The sequence below is a fragment of the Dysidea avara genome, chromosome 4, assembly GCF_963678975.1.
Source record: "Dysidea avara chromosome 4, odDysAvar1.4, whole genome shotgun sequence".
In the NCBI taxonomy this organism is placed as follows: domain Eukaryota; kingdom Metazoa; phylum Porifera; class Demospongiae; order Dictyoceratida; family Dysideidae; genus Dysidea; species Dysidea avara.
Window position 1 is genome coordinate 4,081,727 of NC_089275.1, and position 22,942 is coordinate 4,104,668.

General features: G+C 38.4%; 1 protein-coding gene across 1 annotated transcript in view; it reads right to left on the reverse strand.

The window, feature by feature from the left end:
• LOC136253018 (uncharacterized) overlaps positions 1-22,942 on the reverse strand; it is a 56,983-nt gene that overhangs the window by 23,521 nt on the left and 10,520 nt on the right. The window contains exons 2-5 of the mRNA XM_066045604.1: positions 15,723-15,871; positions 15,458-15,605; positions 12,812-12,957; positions 12,595-12,727 (exon numbers count right to left, since the gene is read on the reverse strand). Of these exons, the coding sequence (XP_065901676.1) occupies positions 12,595-12,727; positions 12,812-12,957; positions 15,458-15,605; positions 15,723-15,871 (576 nt within the window). The remainder of the gene's footprint in view (positions 1-12,594; positions 12,728-12,811; positions 12,958-15,457; positions 15,606-15,722; positions 15,872-22,942) is intronic.

Here is a 22,942-nt window from a genome sequence, read left to right on the forward strand (position 1 = left end):
ACTAGAGAGCTTTGTAGTAACAATGCCCAGTTGTCTTCTAGCCACTTCAAATTATTGGCAACCTTTTCGAAGTGAAGGAAGTACTTGTCGACTTCCGTTTCCCGAAAATCAGGGACAAATTTGACATATTTACTAACATCAAAGGCAGCACCCACTGCTTCAGGACGATCCTTAGACCTGACCTCTAACTCTTTTAACTTCACCTGTAGACTCAGCTCTTTTTCCTTAAACTCCAACTCCTTTAGTCGTAGGCGAGCCTCTCGTTCCTTTTCACACTCTTCGATCTCTAAACGTTTCAACTGCAAAACTTCCTCACCAGTCAATCCTCTCTCACCTCGCACCATCTCATCCGTGACCTCAGATGAAGGGATAATCTCTTCATCCACTAGATGTGTGAGAACGATTTGTTTAATTTGGGATTTGGGCATCGACGATAGTGCCGTTAAATGATAGTGATTTATTAACTGTAGCAGTTCGGCTTTTTTCAGAGTGTTTAACTCCTCGACACTTGGGGTGGATGTAAACTTTTCCACTTCGAAAGACATAATATTATCTAGTATCACTTACTTCCAATTACGTTGCGTAGTTAATGTTTTCGAACACTGTAGCAGTTTCGGAGAATTACGGAGAACAACAGGATTCCACGTGGTCCTATAAAAATCACACCACAGCAACAAATTCTTAAACAGATAAACATATAACCTTCTCAGGTACCGTTCGCGATAGAGATATGATTGAAGCTATCGCACCACGGTACCAGGTCGATCGTGTAGGGTTAAAAATCACTGACAACTTTGTCGAATCGGCCTTCGTCTCCTTCAGGCTTCTTATCTTCAACTGTTTAGCGTCTTCGGTAGTTTCGCTCCCGGACAAGCCCCCAGTTTGTTACGGTGGATTATCTCTTTACTAACACGCGGTTGTAATGTTCTAATTAAATCACACTCTGCCACACCCTCCCGCATGCGTATCTCAATGTACATAACAATGCACATCCCAGCTATCACAAACTGCTTCGAAAGTACAGTGGCCATTACACTTCGATTTCAGCTATGTTTAGCCCGTTACACAGTGCCACAGACGAAAAAACAGTAAAAGAAGTCCCTCTGCAACAATCCAGTCACCACGAAACTACGACAATTCATGTGCCCCCAACTATCAATTATTGCCTTGTAAGTGCAGTGGCTATATTATGCTTTGCTTTCAGCTATGTGTTCAGCCCGTTACACAGCATTACAAACAAAGAACAGTGTTAGATTCATCTCTGCAATCAGTCCAGTCACCACGGAAAATACAGACGATTCCTGTTCATAAACGTACTGTAGGGAAGCCATACATCGCACTACCGTGAATCAACACCTTTGGCAGTAAGCAAAAAGAAATGGGACACAAAGGAGGACAAAGGTAAGTCCATGATGCGTGTATTGTACGTACTGTGGTATGTTGCCAAAAGGCACGTCAGCGACGTCGAACAGTGAAAAAATCAAGCCCATAGCCTTAGCTGTTATTGAGTTATGTTTGCCTGAAGGCATCAGGCAGTTAGCCAGTAGAAAATTCTATTGTATATATTTTTTTAATTTCGTGACAATTTATTGGAAGCCTTTAGGATCATACTGAAAGCACTTTTGGGCTTGGTTATACCTAACCAATGCTGCCAAGGTGCCAGGATGGAGTTGTGAAGCTGGTTTTTGGGTGAATTTTTTGGCTAGGAAAACCCAAATCTCCATGATCCCTATATACAATACTACCGTACCGTATGATATATCGCCAAGATTTATGTCACAATATGAACATAAATCATGATAGAGAATCAAACTAACTGTAATATTTGCAAGACAATCATATACATAATCATCAATGTAAGTTAAAATTTAAGTAGATGTATATCAAAAGCTACTTGTGTTTGTGCATTTTACTACTGTTAAACAGTTGTAACAGGTGGCTGGCACTTCATACAAATCTTAAAACCTCACAGTTTACTTTGGGGTTGGCATGTGACCACCACTCACAACACATAGCTTAACTACATGCCAAATACCATAATTATGTCTGGCCTCCAATATCATTATACTATAAAACATGATATAAATGATTGGTCAAAGGCGTAGGAACAATTTTCAGAGTGGGGGGGAGGAGGGGAAAAGATAGCCATAACCAGTCAACCATAAACTGATAAACACCCATGCAGACACACAGGTCTGGCTTCTCTGACACAGTTCATACATGCGTTTATATAAAGGTGTTGTGTGGTGTGTTATCACTAGCTAATAGCCCTACACCTATACTGCATAGCTATATCTCTTCACTCCCTACACCTACCGCTATGCTCCTCTACACCTACTGCATGTGCTCGATGCATGTATATATCACGTGAGAAATCATTGTAACGTGAAGGTCTTTTCTTTATGCGAGCTTTACGTACTTCACACTACAAGGATTACAGCATTAATATATAGTTGTTATCCACAAAGTGAAACATCGTTACCTTTAAGGAACTACAACTAGGAAGTCTGCTCTAACAGGTGTTCCCAAACTGAGCGTAGATCACGTGAATACCACACTGCGTTCATGGTTGGCCACTTTGATTTTCAACATCCTTGTTTGTTTCTCTTGATAAATCAACTTCACCACAAAGTCTTAACAATTTCTGGTTTAATTGTTGGTAGTTAGCAACTCCCATACATTCACGCACTACAGTGTGACTGCCCTCTTAGACTTAGATCTGTTACCACCCTTAATTTGAGTTAAATCTTTCCCACATCATATAATGCCATGGATATGACACTCTTTCTACTATTTAAACTTCTCACTGCATGGGCCATGATCCAGGAAATATTTGAACAACAGATATCACGTGCAAACATAACAGAAATAAAATTACAGGCACTTTTGTGGTATTGTACAATGAATGGCTTGACAGTTGCAGTGGACTGGTGATGCCACACCCCAGAATGCTTTTGCGTGGTGGTTGTATAGCTTCTCGTATGGAGGTATGTATTTCTGTGTGTATATATAACTTTGGCTGATTGGCTACTAGTACTTGGCCCAAAAAGTGGGGGGCCTAAACATGCTTTTGAAAATAGTGTGGGGGACCAGCCCCCCTACCCCCCCCCCCCCCCCCCCCCAGTTCCGACGCCCTTGTGATTGGCTATATCACCACCTTGTTGTATGAATGCTATTGATATCAAGACACATGGTAGTGTGTCGTGCGGCCCAAGAAGCTGGCGTCCCACACCGTGAGTATGTTAACAGAAAGAAAGAAAATGCACTTTTCACATCTATATATAGCAGGGGCGGATCTAGGATTTATAAAAGGGGGGGGGGGCTAACTCAAGGTACTAATCTCTTGGGTAGAGGTGTGCAAAGCACACTTCCCAGCATGCTCTGCATACTGGAACTAGGAGGGTCTGGGGCATGCCCCCCCCCAGGAAAATTTTGAAAAATAGATGCTAAATATTGCAATTTGGGGACATTTCCACATAAAATCATAATATTTTCTGCCTGTAGATATTTTATATACTACCTTTAGATTATAGGTATGGCTCTCTGAAGCATTTTGTTAATGGAAAAGTTTCAACCAAGTACATGATGCACCCCTCTCACAATTGCACAACACTGAATAGATGCATGTTAGAATAATAAAGTTGAAAGTGGAAAATTTTGAAATTTGAACAATACAAGATTGAATCTGAGACCATTTTCAATGGAGATTGTGTACCTGAATTAAGTATTGCCATACATATTAACTACACAAGTAGATGAATGAAGCCCTTTAAACAGACGAATGCACTTCATTGTATGTATAAGTGCAGACAGATTTGGAAAAATTTCATAACAGAATCAACTACATGTTTCCAGTGAATGTTTTATTAGAGTAGTTAGCTGACTGCTCTATTAGAGTATCTCGATCTTGTACACCTCCAATGCTGATCCGGGTCCTTGTTGCATAAACTTTAGCATAACTCCACTGATAATACCTTGGAAAGATGTTTAAAGGTGGTTTTATGAGTATTTGTATTATTAGTGATCATATAATTATGCTAAGACAAAATTTCATTATAATGTTCAGCATATTGATTTTTTTTTTTTTTTCAATTTATTTAAACAGGGAAGGTAGCATCAGCAAAGCTGTTTTTCAGCTACGCCCTGTATACAGCATACATGTATAAAACTACATACATTTACAAATTAATATTAACTACAATTATATTGTTCTAAATAGCTACTCCTGAATTGAAATAAAGTTGATGCGTGATACAAAGCAGCTGGCAGAGCGTTCCACAATATAGTACCTCTGTAATATAGGCTTCTTTTCCCATAATTAGTCCGTATTGATGAAGTAAAGCCTAAATATGAAGGGGGGAGCTTCAGCCCCCAAAGCCCCCCCCCCCCTGGATCCGCCCCTGTATAGCTCTGTGATCCCTAATCCGATTGGAACCAAATTTGCTAGAGATGTGCCAGCCAGTTAGGGGAGTATACATACCAAATTTGAATAAAATCGCTCCAGCAATTTCCGAGATACGAGCGAACACAATTCCGTTTTAATTTCTTAGTGTTTTTTCTTCATCTTCATTTCGCACACTTCGCAAAATCTACCATAAAACACCAATGCGTGCTCGGATCGGACCGATATTTGGCACACGTAAAGGGTTCATTAAGGCGGATCTCAGTACTAACATTAGTAGGAATCCGATGAACATTCATGGAGTTATGACCGATTATTTGCGTAAAATAAGGTCGAAGGTCTGTCACGCCTACAGGGTAAACCCCTTGGAGAAATCAGTTGAAAATTGATATTTAGATGGAGCAACCATCGTAGGAGTGCCTTTTTGTGGTTTGAAAGAAATCAGGATAAAGACCATGGAGATATAACACAAACCCAACCTGTGTGAAAATTACGCGATCGAATTTTATGAATAAAACACTATTAGTTTTCGTATTTGCCAGGCAAACCGCCTATAGCAACGAGCTGAAAATAAGAATGTCGCTGGAATAATCATCATAGAAAGTCCTTGCAGTAGTACAGAAGAATCGGATTACAAACCACTGAGTTATGATTCAAAAGGCAACTACGTGTGACAAAAGCGAGTTCGAGATACTCTAATAGAACAGTCACCCTAATAGAGCATTCGGCTGCGTTCATAATTTACTCAATTATATTACATTACAAGTTATTCTGTAGGGAATTCAGCTACAAACAAGTCACCCTGTAGTCAGATCAGCTAGAAGAAGGTACCAAATAGAGAGTTCATCTACAAAGAAGCCATCAGGTAGAGAACTCAGCTGCAAACAAATCACCCTGAAGAAAATTCAGCTACAAACAAATTGCCCTGTAGAGAGATCAGCTAGAAGAAGTTACCTGGTAGAGAGTTCAGTTACAAAGAAACCATCATGTAGAGAGCTCAGCTGCAAACAAATCACCCAGTAGAAAGTTCCGCTATGAACAAATCACCCTGTAGAGAGTTCAGTTTGAAACAAGTCGTCCTGTAGAGAGATCAGCTAGAAGAAGTCACCTTGTAGAGAGTTCAGCTACAAAGAAACCACCATGTAAGTGAGTTCAGCTGCAAATAGATCACCTGTAGAGAGTTTAGCTAGAAACAAGTCACCTGTAGAGAGTTCAGCTAGAAGAAGTTACATTGTAGAGAGTTCAGCTACAAAGAAACTACCATGTAGAGAGTTCAGCTGCAAACAAATCTCTCTGTAGAGAATTCAGCTACAAACAAATCGCCCTGTAGAAAGATCAGCTAGAAGAAGTTCCCTTGTAGAGAGTTCAGCTACAAACAAATCACCCTGTAGAGAGTTCAGCTACAAACAAGTCATCCGGTAGAGAGATCAGCTAGAAGGATCACCTTGAAGAGAGTTCAACTACAAAGAAATCACCCTGCAGATAGTTCAGCTACATTTCAAGTCACCCAGTAGAGAGATCAGCTTCAAACAAGTTATCTATAGGGAATAATTGACACGTATAAATGTGTGTATTTGTATTACGTATATATATAGGGTCCGCAATCCGAAAAATCAACTTCTACAAATCAATTCCCCTACCATTGTGGGATGTTCATTGTAGTATACCATTGCTTGATTCACCATGAAACCAGAAGCATGATTGTTGTCTTCACAGAAATATTGTTTTCAGTGTCTCGCAAGATGCAAAATTTAATTTTAAAATTTCGTGCTCCACACAAAGGACCGGATGAAACTTGCTACTTAGCCAAATCGTATCCAGAGTTGTTGTAGTTGAAAAGTACGCACAAAAATAAGTAAATGATTTGCTGGGTGCCCGGCACAGAGTTGCTTTCTTTGAAAAAACAGACAAAGAGATACAAAGTTTTGAATTCAAACTGCCTTACCACCCAGGGCAAGAGAACTTGAGCCAACTCTTCTTCATAGTGTTTCGATACGGTTGAGTGCATGGTCTGTCTATGCTGTTAGTTTGGAAAAGATCTGAGGCTTCTCACCATCTGGGTGATGGGCGTCAAAATTTTCTGCAGCATCAGAGAATTGTGTCGCGCTTTCCAGCCATTTCCAGCGCTTCTGCAGCCACAACAATCATCAATTATATACTAAAACTATGGCAAAAGATGTCCCTGAACGTTTGGTAGCAGCGGTTGTTAATTATTACAGTATTTCATCCACGGCTTCCATGCCTCACTCTAAGCTATGCATCAAGGGAGGTAGCAAAATCGTCCAAATTTGACTTCACCTCTCACGCTCTACAGCAGCTTCAAATCTTCACTAGATCACCTTACATCACCATTATGCTGCAAAACATCCAAAAACAAACCGAAGAAAGCACAAAATCTTTCATTTTGATTCGAGCTGGGTGATGGAGCTGCTGGTATACTGCATCATATGAAATCACAACTACTACTACTACCAAACATTTTGATCCATCATTTATCATCATTCTAAACAAAATTAAGTGGCCAGTGTGGCATCAGAAGTACTGTAAAGCACTTTGGTACTATTGAGAGAATTCCTTGAAACGACGCACGAAAAGTTTGACGTTCTTCACCCAGATGGTGAGAAGTCTCAGATCCTTTCCAGACTAACAGCATAGACAAACTATGCATCCAACCTTATCACAACACTATTAGGAAGAGTTGGTTTTTCTTGTCTTGGCTGGTAGGGCAGTTTGAATTCGAAACTTTGTTTCATTTTCTGCTTTTTGAGAGAAAGCAACCCTGTGCCTGGAACCCTGTGAATCATTTGTTTATTACTGTGCGTACTTTTTAACTACATTAACTCTAGATAATATCTAGCTAAGCAGCAAGTTCTATCCTGTTCTTTGTGTGGAGCACGAACTTTTAAAAATAATTTTTGCATCTCGCGAAATACTAAAATCGATATTTCTGTGAAGACAACAATCATGCCTCTGGTTTCGTGGTGGATCTAGCAATGGGATACCACAATGAACATCCCACAATGGTAAGGGGATTGATTTGTAAAAGTTGATTTTTCGGATTACGAACCCTAATATATATATATATAATTTGTACATTTACTGATAAAATATGAAATAGTTAAAGTATTTGAAATCTGCTTCATCTTGTTCTTCTTCCTGTGGTAAAGAAAAAAAAAACGATAGGTTAAAAAACCCCAAAGCTGGCAACTGGCTGGCTTTGGAGTATGCAAATACAAATCTAATTCAAAACAGCCAAGCTGTAAAAGAAAAGAGTGTGGCCCTCAGAAAGGCTATGGTGAAAAAAGATGTGAAATCCAAGATGGCAGACAAGAATTAGCTGTGATTATAGATTAATGGTAAAAATTTTAATAACGACAATTCAAGTGAATTTTGTGCCAAGACCAAGAAGCACCAAATTCACCTGACTTGTTGTTATTAAAATTTTACCATTAACCTACCATCACAGCCATTTTTTGTCTGCCACCTTGGGTTTCACATCGTTTTTCACCATAGCCTTTCTGAGGGCTGCACTCTTTTTTTTACAGCTTGGCTGTTTTAGATTAGATAATATATGGCAGCACTACTTATGATATCAGTCTATTTATTTTATTTATTTATTTAAAAACTTTACAGTGCTGCTTCAGCAGCACTGATGTAGTGTTGTTTTAGTAAGGAATTTTAGTTTTAGTTTTAGTTATATTCATAGTCAGTTTCATCAATAATATTATTTTAGTTTAAGTTATAGTATATTTTCTTAACTCCTTTTAGTTATTGATTTAGTTATAGTCATTTTCTCTGTGTTATTTTAGTTTTAGTTACAGTTTTAGTTTAAAATGTGAAAATCTTTTAGTTGCAGTTATAGTTTTAGTTAAAATTTTTTTAAAACGTTATAGTTTTAGTTAGGCTTGCGCCAATTATGCCAGCATAATTTCGAGCATAATAGGCTAGCAAAAGAATCAAGCATTATGCCAGCATAATAGGACGATTTTCAAGAATTTTAATTAAAACGCAAATGCATTCGCCAAAAATACTACACAACATGAACACACTGCACATTATTACTGCAATTCATATCAAAAACCTTGTAGTGCTATCTTTTTTTATTATTTCTTGACTGATTATTCACACTTTATGGAAATAAGATCGAGATACTCTAATAGAGCAGTCACTTACTCTAATACAGCAGTAAGGAAATGCAGATATACTCTAATAAAACAGTGAGCTCTCGAGCATATATCTTGATTTTGAGAGCATAATTGGCTGGACTTTTGAGCACTGCTCAAAAGCGTAATAGGCTATTTTCAAAGCATAATTGGCTCAGCTTAGTTTTAGTTATAGGTTTAGTTGTACATAAAAAATCTTTTAGTTTTAGTTATAGTAATCCTTCTTAATTCATTTAATTATAGATTTAGCTATGGTTATATTGTCTTCGTTATTTTAGTTTTAATTTTGGTTATAGTTTTAGTTGTGCATAAGAAAATCTTTTGGTTTTAGTTATCTTTCTTAATTCTATTTAGTTTTAGATTTAGTTTTAGTAAATTATTGTGTTGCTTTTAGTTATAGATTTAGTTTTAGTTATAATATGGATTTGCTTTTAGTTGTAGTTTTAGTTAACTAATACATATTTGCCTTACTAAAAGTACTTTTAGTTTTAGTTATAGTTAACTAAAACAAAACTACACTGATGGTCCACGGGTATCCTGTACCAGTGGCCAGAAATTACACTTGTTAAGTAATTACTTAACCTACTAAGAGAATTACAATGAGAATTACATTGATTATAGCTACAGTGTATTAAAGAAAGTCAATGTTTGGAGTTCTCGGGTGCTTGCTGCAATTAACACAAAGATACAATAAGGAGTAAGTACATTTGATATATCAGAGTTAAAGTTTAATAGAAAGTGATTCCAAAGGTAAGTACATAGTTTTTGCTTGATTTTAAGAACATTAAGATCCAAATTAATGACAGGGAGTTGATTCCAGATTCTAAGCAGTCTGTTAAAATAGAAAATTTTAGTGGTGTTGTCTGAAGACTTGGTTTGATTCAATTTATAATGGGTGGCATGTCCAGTGTTTCCGGCAGTAAATGTGATGTATTTTGTAATGCCGAAGCTTGCATGAGGTGACTTGTAGTCATTGGTGAAATCGTTGAGTATATACTTAGTGTTGGACTTGTTCGAAAAGGTATATGTGTTTGTTGAGATGTGGTTTCCACAAAACAGAGCAATACAATAACTGAGAGTGAACAAGGGAAATAATATAGTTGTTTCTTACTGCTGATGGTGTTAAGAGTTGACGAAGTGTGCCTCAATAGGCCTAATAACTTATATAAGATTTGGCAATGATGTGTTGATAATGTGACTCCCAGGAAAGTTTGGAGGAAACTACCTGCACCAAGATCACAATGAGAGTCAGCTCTAGTAATAGGAGATGAATCAAGACACACGATAGTGTGTCGTGCGGCTCAAGAGGGGGTATCACTCTTTTCACCCTATTTCATAACCCTACAGAACTTAGACAAAAAAAACGGTGAACTAAAAAGGCGAAAAAAAAAGTGCAATATTGAAGGGGGATCGAACCCAGGTTCCCAGTGTGATGGTCCAGTGTGCTACCGATTATGCTACCGCTGCTAGCTCCCTTGATTCCCTTCTTTTGTATCTTATAAATGTGACTAATGAAATAAGCTGTATATAGTAAGAAGAACCTAACCCTAAAGGTGAAGAAGAAACCAAAGCTGAACTCTAACCCTAACCCTAACGCTAACACTACTAAACGCTTCTCCTAAAGTCTACTACTCGTGGCAACTATTGGACGCTTCCCCTAAAGTCTACTACTTGCGGCAACTACTGGACGCATCCCCTAAAGTCGACTACTCGCGGCAACTACTAGATGCGTGCCCTAAAGTTGAAGAGAGAGAGCAACAACTACAGTAGGAAATCTGGATACTTTTGAGCTTAATATTACGTAAGGGTTATGAAAGGTGGTGAAAAGAGTAAAACCCGCTCAAGAAGCCGGCGCGCCACACCTTGAGTATATTGACAGGAAGAAAGAAAACGTCATTTTCACACCTTTGTATCTCGGTGATCCCTTATCCGATTGGAACCAAATTTGCTACAAAGTTGCCTGCCAGCTAGGGGAGTTTACATTCCAAATTGGAAAGAAATCGCTCCATCCATTCCCGAGATACGAGCTGCCACAGTTTCCATTTTTTTCTTCGTTTTTTTTTTCTTCGTGTTTTCGCACACTTGCAAAAATTGCTATAAAACGCAAACGCGTACTCCAATCACCTTGAAATTTGGCACACAGAAAGGGAGTCCAAAGGAGAATCCTAGCATTAAATTTGGTGCAAATCCGATGGATGGTTCAGGAGTTATGACCGATTATTCGCGTAAAACATGATCGATTTGTTGTCACGCCTACAGGGTAAACCGCTTCATGGAATGAGTTGCAAATTGCTATGTGGATGGAGTAACCATCGTAGGAGAGCCTTTTGGTAGTTTGAAAGGAATCGAGATTAAGACCGTGGAGATATGATACAAAACCCAACCTGTGTCACAATTACGTGATCGATTTTTATGAATAAAAAAGTATTAGTTTTCACGCCTACTAGGCAAATCGCTTAGAGCAATGAGCTGAAAATCGGTGTATAGCTGGAATAATCTTCATAGAAAGTCCTTGAAGTAGTACAGAAGAATCGGGTTACAAACCACTGAGTTACGATTCGAAAGCCAACTCCGTGTAGCAAATGCGAGATCGAGATACTCTAATAGAACAGTCACCCTAATAGAGCATTCGGATAATTTATTTACTCCATTATAGAATTCTATTACATTACAAGTTATTCTGTAGGGAGTTCAGCTGCAAACAGTTAATCTTATAGACAGTTCAGCAAGAAGCAAGTCACCCTGTGGAGAGTTAAGCTACAAATATATCACTGTAGAGATTCAGAACATTACAAATCACACTGAAGAGAGTTCAGCTATAAACAAGTCATGCACCCTGTAGAGAATTCAGCTACAAAGAAACCATCCTGTATATAGTTCAGCTACATTTCAAGTCACCCAGTAGAGAGATCAGCTGCAAAAAAATATCCTGTGGGGAATAATGGGCATGTAATAAATATATGTATATAATTTGCATAATTACTAATAAAATCAAAAATAATTGAAGTATTAAAAATCTTCTTTAAGTTCTTTTCTTCTTCCTGTGGTAAAGAAAAAAACACATGGGTTAAAAAGGCCCCAAAGCCAGCCATAGGCCGGCTTTGCAGTATACAAATACAAAAAGAAGTGATATCTAATCAAAAACAGCCAAGCTGTAAAAAAAGGTGCGGCCCCCACAAAGGCCATGGTGAAAAAAGATGTGAAATCCAAGGTGGCGGCCAGGAAATGGCTGTGATGGTAGGTTAATGGTTAAATTTTAATAATGACAATTCAGGTGAATTTTGTGCCGCTTGGTCTTGGCACCAAATTCACCTGAATTGTCGTTATTAAAATTTAACCATTAACCTACTACCATCACTGCCATTTCTTGGCCGCCACCTTGGATTTCACATCTTTTTTCACTATGGCCTTTTTGGGGTCCGCACCTTTTTTTACAGCTTGGCTGTTTTTGATTAGATTAATATTATAGATTGTTCCTAGCTTGGGTTTAAAATTCGTGTGTACACACTTGGACAAATTGAATGTGAGGTTCCAGTCAGAAATCCATTTGTATAGTGAGTCAATCTCTTTTTGCAGTTGGTCTGAGTCAAACAAGTTTCCTATGGTTTTGAAACATTTGGTATCATCAACAAATGATAGTATTATGGAAGGAACAGCACAGTCTGGAATGTCATTGATGTAAATGAGAAACAGTAAAGGACTAATATACTCCCTAGGGATATTTCAGATAAAACTGGTAATAAGTGGGAAAGTATGTTGTTGATTTTCACATATTGCTGGCGGTTTGATAAGTATGACTTAAACCAAAGCCATAAGTTTGCCTAAGATCTCGATGAAACAACTGTAAAACATATATCAATGTGGCATTCAGCAGTGTGATACAAAAAGTGATAGCTAAGGTGGTAGCAGTGATGCCAATTCAATAAATTTTCCAACAAGACCATACTCTTTCACTACAATTTTTATATTGACAGCATAAATTACCCATCGTTGCATAGCTAACACTACATACGCAGAGAAACAACTAACCTGGCACTACTGTAACACAAAAGTATGACAATGGAAAACTAGGACCGCCAAAACAGCTGTAACCACAAGTTGAATCTGTAATATTAAATAAAGTAAGAAACTCTGTGTTGACTCCATGTTCATCTGTAGCAGTCTATATGTGATAAAGTTAAAATAATTATATGCTTAGCTGTAACGTTAACCCTGACATAAATCAATTTATTATGCTGAAACATACCCAAGTAATGACTTCTGACGTGTTGTATACTACAGAATAACCTCTTCCGACATCATCAGACCAGAAGGCGTACCTTCCTGAACATGAAGCAGTTACATTGGAACCAGGTGTTGTTAGTATATTCCTTGGAGGAATGAGTAAACTCTCTGAAATATTAAATATAAAGAGTAAATCTTTCATATACAGCATTATGCCTAGCAGCCACTATTATAAAGTTTAGGCTGTGATATTTAGCTGGTCAGTGCTATTTAAAAAAAAAACCTTAGAAAAAATCGTGACACATGACACAAAAAGGTATAAGAAGTGAATAAAAAATATTGATACAACCAAGGTTCGAATCCGAATGTCCAGGTTTGTAATACCCACACCCTACCACTAAACCACTGGTGTTTGCTGGCCACTATTTTTGATTTTGTACTATTTAAATGTTATAAATATAAAATGCTAAATAGTGTAACCCATACTCTAACCCTAACCTAATGGCTAAAAACTGTGCCCTGATCCTAGTTGATCATCTTCTTAATCCTAAGAGCACTCTTCCTAATCCTAAGCACTGTTCTTAATTCTAGGAGTGCCTTTCCTAATCCTAAGGGCACTATACCTAATCCTAGGGGCACTGTTCCTAATCCTACAACCATGTTTCTTAAATATAGGAATGAATTCCTAATGTTTATACAACAAATGACTAGCTAAATAAATATTTGCACTGTGACCAGTGACCGGCTAAATATCCACTTCGTAAAGTTTAATATCTTCAGAATCAAATCCTCTCCAAACCACTAATGTCAGAGAATAGATACTTGTATGGTACCAATGAAATATAATCAGCTGAATATAGCAATATATAGGATCCTCAACACAGGGGCTGCTTTATTAGAGTATCTGGATCTTGCTGCTTATCTCAAGTGAGCTACACAATAGATTAAGAGGTGGGGTTGCCATGTATTGTTCTTTATAAAAAACTATGTCTAATTGCAGCTAGATTATTAAAGGGGCGTCCTCGGATATTTAAAGTGTGGCGCCATTTTCTGATCATAAATTTAGGGGAGGTTGCTCCATGCAATCATTTTAATATGCACAGCTGCAGTATCTACTATACCTTCTACAGTGGCATAAGAGCTTCAAATAGTTTCATGGCATCTAAATATGTTCCTTTTAAGGAAGTGTCAATACAGAAAATTAATGCCTCAGGTTTCCTTGCATGAAAAACAAGACAATCATATAAATTAAGATAAAGGAAATGAAAAGTGCAGAAGGCAGACACTTGTTAGAACCAAGAACTCACATCCAACACATGAGTTTGTTTTGGTGGTGAAAATGGTGACCATGTGCTGCTTTATTAGGCCTCTAGCCTTGCAACTTTTGTTTGGCAGGAAGGCAGACCAATAATTGGATTTTGGTGAGGTTTCAAAAAAATATATATATTTGGACTTTTTATGCTTTTAATTAAGTTTACATTGCAATATTAAAAGTTGCTGCAAAGGGTATGCTAAACTTTTCCCAATATCATGTTTAGCATGAATTTGCACTTTGTTAATACATGATGTCACTTATGCTTCATAATTATGTTAAGCTATCATGAAAATGGAAATTTTATAAACCTGTTACAGTAATTGATTAGCTCTAAACATATGGTCAGTTCAAATAACTACTGTAGTTACCTATGTGTCCTATATTAGTTACTGACTGTTCCATCAGAGTGTCTGGGCAAGGATTTACAGTATCATTCTGTTTATTATACTAGCATCCTGCTTGACGCTCCATGTAGTCACCTAAGTATACCAGCAAAATTGGTGGGTACCTACATTGCTCTTTAAGAAAGCACAGCTTATGTGGTGATCAAATCATATGAAATAATAGTTAGACACCAATACCAAGGAAACTAGTGATTTAGTAATTACCTTCACCTCCCTTAGTTCCTGTTGGTCATAGTGTCAAACTTATTTATACTAAACAAATCCACATTACAATGGTTAAAAGTACACAGTGTTGTCATAGTGACAAATTTCATGTTATTTCAAATGCAAAACCAAGCAAACACAGTTTTAAAATGGTATTTTGCATTTCAGATAACACAAAAATTGCTATAATGGCACAACTGTTTTTAATGTATTATAGCCAAGACATGAGTGTGATGTGCGAGCAATGAAGTATTAGCTTCTTGTACCAAAAATCCTGACACCTACAAAAATAATACTTGGCAGGTGGGTAACCAGAATAAAACTTTGGACAGAGACCTTATAATTTGTCTATTAAAAGGTACAAGGGTTGTTTTGCAGAACACAGGAGAAATTGAAAGAGGACAAGTACTGCAGTATTAGCAATAATTGTACAAACATAAAACAAATTGTTTAACTGTTATATACTGCTAAGAAACATGAATATCAGTTCTACTTAAGTCCAATAAGGTTATTCAAGAGTGATGCACAAATGCTAGAGTGTCAAATAGGACATGGAGAGGCTCAAAGTACTGCAGCAGTATGTGTGTTTGTTTACATTAATTCAATAATTTATTACAAATTGCTTGAAGGCATGAGTAACATATGTGCAAGAACATTTGTATGCAGCTAATTATGTAATTTAGTTAACCACTGATAGCTGTACTATATTTTGAAAACTCATAAACAAGAAATAGTAAATTATTACCTGGTTCACGAACATATACCCAAATGTAGTGACAGTAGAGTGATCCATCATCAAAGAGCATAAAACAATCATAGCTTCTCATTTCATCTTTTGATATGTCAATAAATCTGAGAAATGCTGTAGTGACATTATTGTCGTCAGTACTGTTCTGGAGGTATAACAGTCAGTAGTAAAACATTAAAAGAGTGAATTATGTGATACAGAAATGAACATGGTTAACTCCTTGAAATATAATGAGACATAGATAACATGGTATACAACTTACCCAAGTATATCTTCTTAATGTGTTTACAAATGCAATTTCATGATATTCAGAGGACCATGCAACTGAGTTTGCATCAGATGCAGAACATGTGATGATTTCACTTGATCCAACTGCTGCAAATATATATCTTGGAGGAACAAATAATGTCTCTGTAGATGTGAAACAAAAGCTATTACAGTATTATCCATGCACACATAGCAAACTCCTCAACAATAATAATATTATAATGTGTCAATGTCCAAGAGAAGGGTTACACACTAATTAAAATGGTTTAATACAAGATATTTTGAAATTTACTGTAAGTATAGGTGCATGCAGTGTCAACAAGGCTTTACGAGTCATGCTACGTAGAATAGGGAACTATGGATACAACATGGTAGGAAAGCTCACCATGACCTACAGCTTGCAAATCATATCATAGGTACGTATCGTTGAAATACGAGACTGTATTTTGTAAAATAAACCATATGGACACAAAGCCTAAATGAGATACCAGCTCAAAAGATTGCTGCACCATCAGGCTAATAATATCCACACTGCATTTGCCTTCAACTGGTTAGATCTGCTTTTGGCTGATGGCTTTATGGTAGTCAGTAAAACTATGCCAGATACATGTACAGTACATCTCTACGAAGACCAGGGACATACTTGAAAGAGTTTAAACACTTTGCACAGATGAGCAGGGAACTGAATGTGTGATATGCATGTTTGTTTTGTGGGATGAAATGCTGCTGACAAGTTGAGCCCATCTACTATGAAGTCTATCCATTGCCCGCCTTCTACCCCATTTTGATGACTCATTATACAGCAACATCCGTGAAGAAATTTATTTTAAATGGCAGTAAATTGTACAATGATTTCCTTGGCCACCAGATACACTTAAACATCATGAATAACTGGTAACAAAATTATGCACAGCTGCCAGGGCTGGCATGTTACAATGCTTCAAAGTCATCAAAATACTTAAATACTTTTCTGTGAATCATCGATATCAATAATGCACCAAATACGGGTAATTGTCTAACATACCCCTGTATGCATGTTACTGTACATTAACATAGAATGCTGAATATGACTAATGAGTAAGGATATAATCACAACTTTAACAATAAACATTTTATATTTTATTGTGAATTTAATTTTATGGAGTACTGCTTTAGTGTAATTATATCCCACTAGGGACCTACAAAGAAAGCTACAGAAAGCTTAAGTTTGTGTGATACTAAAGCTCTGTCAAACACAGAAGGTATAGACTTGACAGCTTACATTCTAGGCAAGTGCCTGAGGAACCACACAGTCTGGAGTCTAAAATTTCTTTTTGCATTGATCTGATCTTTAACATCCCGTATTTCATTAAGAGTTGACATGAATCTTCAGCCCATCTAGTTTGCTTTCCTCTATGCCTAGCTATGAAAGCTATTATTTGTGAACAGATTTGCATCTTCTATAATATATGTTCATAGAATTGGATGTGTGTGGAAGACACTTTTCACAAACCCGGTCACATTTACCATTGAGATGCTGGAATAATTGCATGATGTCATAACAATGACCAAATTTGGGTATGGCAATACAGGTGGGGATCTGAGACATAGGCAACAAGGGAACTAAATGCTGTAAGCAAAAATCATCAATATACCTGTAAAGTACACCGCTGCATTGCTGTATTCCAGTTTATATTTAATCAAATCCTTTAAATTACGAATTACAAATCAAATAAAATGAGACATCACTGGAGTAATAATCGCAACATAAATTTAAGTATACAGAAACTTGATTAAGTATACTGTAGGTTGTTTGAGATAAGTTTACAGAAAATGTATACTATTACAAACACCATATACTTCTGTAGACTTAATTCATTGTGCGATTATTACTCCAGTGATGTCTCATCTTATTTGATTTGTAATTCATGATTTAAAGTTTTTGATTAAATAAACTGGGGATATTGCAGCTATATTAAGTTATAAAAAATAATAAATAAAATAAATAAATAAACTGTGGATATTTAGAAAGTAGATAAGTTAATGTACAACATGAACATATAAAACTGTTGAATGGATGTAAGTCTGATTTGTAAACTGTGGGTGTCCGTGAATCGACTTCTCTCTTCTTTCCCGAATATATGTGTTAATCAGAAATGACTTTGTAGGGCTACTGACACCAGACAAAGAAGCTGAGAAAGTTGATACTTGGTGTCTAAAGTCCCACAACCTTGAACTATCTGAAGACACATACGTTGTTCAAAAATTCCTGTTGAGCACAAGTAATTGCGTCCAATTTTGAAACCCGTCTGATATTAGGTGAGTTACTCTATACTTGTTGGGTAGATTTTTATTTATTTTTTCCTGGGATAGATAGACTGTCCTTGCCACCACCCCCAGCACTAGGTGTTGAAGTGCCGGACAGCTGGAAATACCAGCAATCAGCAAGGCCACACTCCAAGCAAACCTCGGAGTAGGCCAGATCAATTTTGATGTTGATGGACTGTGATTTGAAGAGCGATGACCCTCAAGCACATCACTGAAGATCTTAAAGGTCAAAAGCAAAGCCTAAATCACAGCCAGAATAAGCATTTGCTGTAATTAATACTATGTTTCTCAGCCAACATAGAAGCAAGCTTCCTAAAAAATAAATAAACAAATAAAAGTTTAAAAAGCTTCCTAAAAACTGTTGTAGCAGTAGGCTCCATACCACCAATAGCTGCAAACACCAATGGTGAAACGCAAGCTCTCTCAACCTCTCTAGTAATATTATGCTCATCATATGTGACTGGATCTGCGAAACCCGACACAATCGTACTTTTTTGAATTCCTGTTTATTAAACATTTATAATCTACTTAGCCAAGTGTACCCTCTGGCAAACTTTTAGCCTCACATGCCAATAGCTTTTGAAGTTACAGCCCTACAAAGTAGCAACAATAGAAAAATCGATTTGTACAGCAAGTAAAGGGAAACTAAATTACAGTGCTTACAAAAATGGTTGTAACTTAGCAACAGATTGAGGTAAAGAGCTGAAATGTTCACCATCATGTTCACCAGAATAGGGGAATTGATTACTGGGTAAGTGTGTCCTTTACTTACCTTTCTTCACTGCATGCATACAAAGGTGAAATTCATGAAGAAAAATTGATCACATACGATTGCTTTGACATGACTTAAACAAACACTCATAACTTGCATATTCTTGGCTATACTGCAACAAAACAAAGATTTTCCAACTCTTTTTGAGTAGGCAAATAAGATTATATCCAGGTTTTTATTGTTAGTCCCTTCCTTTACTGGCGTTCTAAAAATTTACGGGATTTTTTCAATAATATGCAAGTATTTAACCCATTGTATTCAATGTTTTATATTTCAGAAGGCTTTTATATTTCAGAAGGCTCAGTCTCACATATCAATAGTGTTTGGAAACATTTACAGCTTGTTGGTAGTATAATTCTATAAAGTGCACGGTTTGCATATGCGTAACCCACCGTATAAGTACCCAACCGCATGGTCACACTTTGACCTTTTTTCAAGCTCACCGTAGATTGCTGGTTGTGTTTTATATCATCTTCAATATGGATAGTGAAATTTTGGCACAGCTGAAGAAGTTATCCAATGGAATGGAATTGATACGCCAAAACATCAACGTGCTGAAGCATGAGAGCTTGTTTCAGCATCCCACCTCTGAGGAGGTTGTCGAGGGGATGATACGACAGACGATTCTGTTCAACCTTCTGGCCAGCCACTCACTAACAACAGTGGTGGCCTAGCAGCCCAAGATACTACTACCAGTTCATCATGGGCCGAAGAGGTGGATGTCCGCGACCCACTGTTGGATGATGACTTACCAGCTAAGAGAGCAGTGCCCATCAATGTAGTTCCAGTGACCAAAACAGGCAGATAAGTTTCTAAACGAAGCATTCACTTGCAAAATGACAGGAGTTGACAGGCGATTCCCATGTAGTCTCTACACGCTGCTGCAAAACCAGCTAACAAGAGTCCCATTACTTGACAAGATCATGGTGTCCGAGTGTTCCAGAGCTTCCAAATCGACAGACCACTCATTATACACGCTACAAGGACTTATCCTAGAAGCCATCGGACGGTGCAGCCAGCTTCTAGAGGCAGCGAACAACCCTAATCTTCAACTGACAATGGACCAGATAGGTGATGCTGTTGAGACAGCCATCACCCTTCTTGCCAATGCCGCCAACAAGACATTGCTGATGAGGAGGACTAAAATCCTAGAGGAATACAATAAGAAACTGCAATTACATCTTTTTGCTGATGACTGTCTTCTCTATAGAGTAATAAATGCTGAACAGGATACCTTTCCACTACAACAGGACCTTGACTTATTATCCAATTGGGCAGAAACATGGCAACTGAAATTCAACATAATAAATGTACTATACTGCGATTCACTAGGTCTACATCACCACTCATATTTAATTATCAACTCAACAATCAAGTCTTATCCACTGCAGATCAACATCTTAATCTTGGCATACTACTGGACAAGAAACTGATTATCATGGTCACCACATATATCCCACACTGCAAGTAAAGCCACACAAACTCTAAACTTTCTAAAATGTAATTTAAGCACCTGCTCTACAGATGTAAAAGCTGCAGGTTACCCTTCAATGGTCCATCCCTCAATGGAAAATATAGCAGCGGTCTGGGATCCCCACCAACCATACTGGGGATATACAACATTTGGAGAAAGTACAACGCAGAGCTGCTAGATGGGCATTCAATGATTATGGACAATGTAATTCAGTTACATCTATGTTGGAACATTTAGGAAGGGACACTCTTTAAAAAAGGTGCATGATAACAACTGAAGACTACAAACACTATTTAAAATTTTACACAATGACTATGCTCTCAAACTCCCACATCACTATCTCCACCCAACAAGGCACACCAGACAGTATCACCCCCAACATTTCATTATTCCAAATTCATCTACTGTAATGTACCAACAAATCAAAAACAATTAATGAATGGAATAACCTACCCACTGCAATAATCGAACAAGATGATTTGAATTAATTTACTGATAACTCTAATACTTGTAAATCTTGTAATTTTTTCCTGGAAATATCAGCAGAGCTGCCTGCCCAGTAATAATAATAAATAAACTGGCGTCCTTTGCTGCTGCCCAGGAGAGAGATTGGGCAACTGCAGCCCCTCACCTTTTTGGGCCAGATTTCCTAAAAGAAGCTGCGGACTATCTGCAGAGTCTCCAGCTGATCTGGAAAGTAAAGCAGCCACCCCAGAGTTTTTGGCAGCCCCCTTTGGAGTCAGTAAGGGGGGAGCAAAGAATCACAGTCATGAAAACAAACCCCATACTCTTGCCCAGCCAATCAGAAGGTTCATTTCTCAGGAAGGAGGACCTTCCAGAAGAAGAAATGAATAGACTCACAATTTGTAACACAATGTTTTGATGCCATCAAATTCAATTATTGTTTTGAATCCTATGTTGGTCAAAGCAAAGGGCATGGGGTTCATCCTGCTAGCTCAAACAGAGAGCTTGTTGAGGGTGGCAGGCAGATTAACTCTCTTTGTCAACACCTGGAAGGTGTTGATGAAGGACAATTGGGTTTTGCAGACTGTCAAAGGATTTCAAATTCTCTTTGTTGGGCAACCTGTTCAGGTGGTATACAGTCACACCCCTCAGACAGAGTTCTACTCTGTTCTGTTCCTGGTCCCCAAAAAGAATGGGCAAATGAGACCAGTTATCAACCTCAAAGCCCTCAACCAGTGGGTAGAAACCCCTCATTTCAAAATGGAAGGTCTAACCACCCTTAGAGACCTGCTGAGGCAGGGAGATGGGTTAGTAAAAGTAGACTTAAAAGATACATATCTCACAGTACCAGTGCATCTGGAACATCAATGCTACCTTCAGTTCAGCATAGAGGGAGTAAACTACCAGTTTACCTGTCTCCCATTTGAGTTGGCATGTGCCCCATGGGCTTTCACCAAGGTAATGAAAGCTGTGGTGACCTTGCTCAGGTCATGGGGGACAAGGATAATAATCTACATAGACGACATCTTAATCATGTCAGAGTCTGTAGTGTTAGTAGCACAGCACTTACAGGTGTTAATTCACATCCTACAATGTCTAGGGTTCATCATCAACACCGAGAAATTGGTGATGATTCCAACTCAGGAGATAGAATTCCTGGGCATGAGGGTGAACACCAATACCCTGCTGGTCAGCCTTCCAGCAGACAAAATGAAACAGATTTGAGCAGAGACGGTCAGAATAGCCAACGTTATCTCCTTGTCAGCCCGACTCCTGTCTCATTTTCTGGGGAAACTCAGCGCAGTTACCCAAGCTATTCCCCCAGCCCAATTGTTCTACCGTTGCTTACAGAAAGACTTACAAACAGCCCTAGCAGACAACAGTCAGAACTACGAGGTTCTCCTATCCCTTTCACAAGCCTCCCTGGAAGAGCTCTCCTGGTTGAGAGAACATCTATCCAGATGGAATGGGAAACCTCTCAGGCAGAAACCAGAGCAAGTGACTATCAGCTCCAATGCCTCCCAGCTGGGCTGGGGAGCAGACTATGCAGAGACATGCACAGGGGGTGCCTGGTCTGCACAGGAACAAGCCATGCACATCAACTGCTTGGAGCTGCTAGCAGCCACACCTGCAGTGAAGACATTCCTGAAGGATGCCTCGGGGGTCTCAGTACTTCTTCAGTTGGACAATGCCACACATCAACAACATGGGGGGCACAGTGTCGAGCCAGTTGACAGAGCTGGCAAAGGAACTGTGGATGTGGGCTCTAGACTGGGAGATAGCCCTGTCAGCCCAACATATTCCAGGAGTGGGACTTCCCCAGGTTGATTGCACTGATCCCAGACCTAATTCAGTGACCAACCGGCTCCCAGATGGAGATGATCCCTCAACTAGCTGTGTGGCCTGTCTCTAGGAACGATTCTCTGGTAGTTGCCTTTCAGAAGAAGCTACTAAGCTCCATGGAGAACCAAGTCAGCCCGGTCTTATGACTCACACTTCCCAAAGTGGGCTGGCTGGTGTGCTGGAAGGGGTCACAATCCCGTTTCAGGACCCACCTCTAATGTAGCAAACTTTCTGGCAGAACTACTCAGGCAGGGCTACCAGTCAACCTGGCTGAATTCCTTCAGGTCGACCATCTCCTCTGCTCGTGACCAAGTAGACAGAATTACTGTAGGCAAGCATCCCTTGATTTTCCAGG